Below are 3,128 nucleotides of genomic sequence, written 5' to 3' on the forward strand. Positions count from 1 at the left end.
TGATGGCTTAAAAACAGAACTTCCGAAAGTAAAAAGTTAGAGCTGGGCAGAATTTTTTAATCCATTTTTCTGTATCTAATTCTATGCTTAGAAGTTTCCTCAGAGATTAACTGCTTATTTTTATTCTTCTAATACTTAAATCAGAAGGAGGAAATTTTTAATATCCATTTCCAAATATTCTGGTGAAGAGAGAATCAGGTATTTTTAGTTAGCACAAATTCCTCACATGAATTAAGGGTATTTTATTCCACAAAACTTATAATCAAGGGAATAAGACCTAAGCCCAAGCCTATGGATTTATACAAATCAAATCAATGCTAATGATCAATTTACATGTGATATTATGTAAAGTCAAAATCATGTGAAACAATCTGTGTAAATATCTAACTTTAGTTAAGTGGATCCAGAGGCACAAGGAGCTAAAATCAGCCCATATTCTGCTCATCATGCCCTAATGCCTGGGGCCTGGCCGGCTATGAATACAGGAAGAATGGACTTTTTAAAAAAATAATAAATTGAGCAAAAATACCACATAGGCGGGCTTCCCTGTTGGCGCAGTGGTTGAGAGTCCGCCTGCCAATGCAGGGGACACGGGTTCGTGCCCCGGTCCGGGAAGATCCCACATGCCGCGTAGCGGCTGGGCCCGTAAGCCATGGCCGCTGAGCCTGCGCGTCTGGAGCCTGTGCTCCGCAACGGGAGAGGCCACAACAGTGAGAGGCCTGCATACCGCAAAAAAACCCACAAAAAACAAACAAACAAAAAAACACCACATAGGCAAGTAGCAGCCTTAAAAAGGAACTAGTATAGCTTCAGTGGTCACCAGACTCTGACTTTAAAATTTTGAATAATTTCCTTGACTAGGCTTACAAATATTCAGATTAATGTATCACATTTGCTTCCTGAAACATAACACAAAGAATAAAAGCCTAATTTTAAATTGTCTATGAAACAGACAGCAGTAGCACTTTACCATAACCCTAACATTATCAGATGTTTCCACCATCTCAAAGCTGATTTGAATCAGAATTACCTGTGGGAACTTTTTAAAATCGCATGTTCCCAGGCCCCACCCATTGGATGGTGTGATTCACAGTACGGGTCTGGGGCTTTATAAAGCTCCTGGAGAGAGTGGTGAGCAGGTAGGCTGGGGAGCCACGAAGCAGCTGACTAAGCTGACAAGGACAATGGAGGCAAAAGGTAGTAAATGGTGTCTTCTCACCAAAACAAGACTGTTATGCTAAGGCTACCCTCTTACCTTCTAAACACTGAGAGCACTAATATCACTGATGACCACCATCCAACTGTATATCCAGTAGCATATTTCAAAACCTAAAATGGGTTTGCATGCTTAAATTTATGAAAACTTGAAAAATAAGTGACCAAGAGCTAATTGGGAAAATGACAGATGTGAGAAATACTCAAAAAACACTGATTATGCCTCTTCACTCATGAGGTATCAGAACTCGAGTTCGTAGATATTTTTCAGTAAATGTGCCAAATCTATGTTTTACTTCTTTGGCGATTGGTTCTTTTAACATCCTAAATATATAGGATGCTTCACCGAAACATGACATCTTCTTCCATCAATCATGTGCAGTAAAGTCTCAAATTTGAAGTTCTAAGAATCTAAGCAATCACACGTCTTCCCAGAGAACTGCTCTATAAAGTTAACAGCCTGGATGCCATATAACATCTAAAACTTCTTTTGGAAAGATGGGTGACAGCTTTAGCCAGATTAGTACAGGGACACATTGTTGGATCTATTCATAGATGTACAGTATTGAAGGTGCCTCTTCAAACAGTGACCTGAGAAACATTTAAGTGCTTAAAACACCCATGATCAAAATCGTACATTTTAAATAAAAGCATACATATTTATATTTTACGATATTCCTAGCATTCTGCTACAGTGCCAAGATACAGTCTGTCTAAACTTTAGCTTTTTTTTCTTTCCTAACAAATCGGTATGTACACAAACTTAGAAACCACTACCAACATCTTGAGTATCAATGTTTCAGACTGGGAATACATGGTTCAGTGAAAAAAAAAAAAATGCCAGCATTTGGCTTAGTTTTGATTCCTGTCTCATTAGAAAACACGGGGCGGGGGCACGGGGTCAGTCAAAATATTCTGGCTAGATGCACTGCCATTAAGTAACCTCAGTCGTAGAGGGGCAAAAGTAAGGGAGGAGGGAAACAACTGAAAAAATCCGCAGAAAGCTGCCCCTTGCGATCCATAAAGAACTAAATTACAAGGATTTGCCTACAGCTGGTAAAACGGCTTACTGCTCTCATCTGGTGGCTATGCCGCAGTAAATTCGGTTGTGGGCTAATTAGGTCCAACTTGAAGCCAAGGACCAGGTCCAGAGAAAGATCCGCCTGGTCGGGAGTCGACTCGCTCCAACACCCAAGAAGGAGCCGAGCCACAGGGTTCCAAGTCGGGGCGCAAGCAGCTCACTAGTGACGGGAGGCGCGGTGGGACTGCCGGCTTCCCAGGGGGACCTCAGGGAAACCCTTCCCGACCATCCGTGCAAGCCACAAACTCACACGCTACGATTCCAGCCGCGCAGGGAAGCTAGGCGACCGGGAGGGCCCGGCCGCCGAAATGCCGGGCAGCTCTGTCAAAAGGAGGCTTGAGAGGGGCCTCCCCGCATAGGGCTCTCCCCTAAGGCTGGGGTCGTCAGCTCGCGACCCCTGGGCCATGTCACTTCAGGAAGGAAGTCTGGAAACTAAGTGAGCGGGGCTGCGGAGAGAGAAAGTGGGGAGGCGCCAAGCTGGTCCTCTTGTTTGGGGGCGAAGGAAGGAGTCTGGTGGGGAGCGAACGGAACGCAGTTAATTTATTTTACACTCGAGCCGCCACCGGCCAGAGAGAGCCGGACTCCGCAGGGCGCAGGCTGTGACCCCGACCTCCTCCCGCGCGCGGTCCCCTCCAGGCCCAGTGCGCCGCCCGCCGGACGCGCTCCACTCACCCAGCTCCTCCGCCTGCAGCCAGAGCGGCGCGGAGACAGCGAGCAGCAGGGCCAGGAGGCCGCACCGAGCAGCCCCCGCCTGCGCGCAGCCGCCGCGGGCGCCGGCCACCATGGTCCCGCCGGGCGCCAGCTTGGCAGGCTCGGCTCCCCCCTGGCCCCC

General features: G+C 46.9%; 1 protein-coding gene across 1 annotated transcript in view; it reads right to left on the reverse strand.

Moving 5' to 3' along the window:
- Window positions 1-3,080, reverse strand: part of DCBLD1 (discoidin, CUB and LCCL domain containing 1) — a 65,779-nt gene extending 62,699 nt beyond the window's left edge. The window contains exon 1 of the mRNA XM_007454921.1: window positions 2,969-3,080. Within this exon, the coding sequence (XP_007454983.1) occupies window positions 2,969-3,080 (112 nt within the window). The remainder of the gene's footprint in view (window positions 1-2,968) is intronic.
- Between the last annotated feature and the right edge of the window lie 48 nt (window positions 3,081-3,128).

This window comes from Lipotes vexillifer, unplaced genomic scaffold (genome assembly GCF_000442215.2).
Source record: "Lipotes vexillifer unplaced genomic scaffold, Lipotes_vexillifer_v1.1 scaffold58, whole genome shotgun sequence".
Taxonomy (NCBI): domain Eukaryota; kingdom Metazoa; phylum Chordata; class Mammalia; order Artiodactyla; family Lipotidae; genus Lipotes; species Lipotes vexillifer.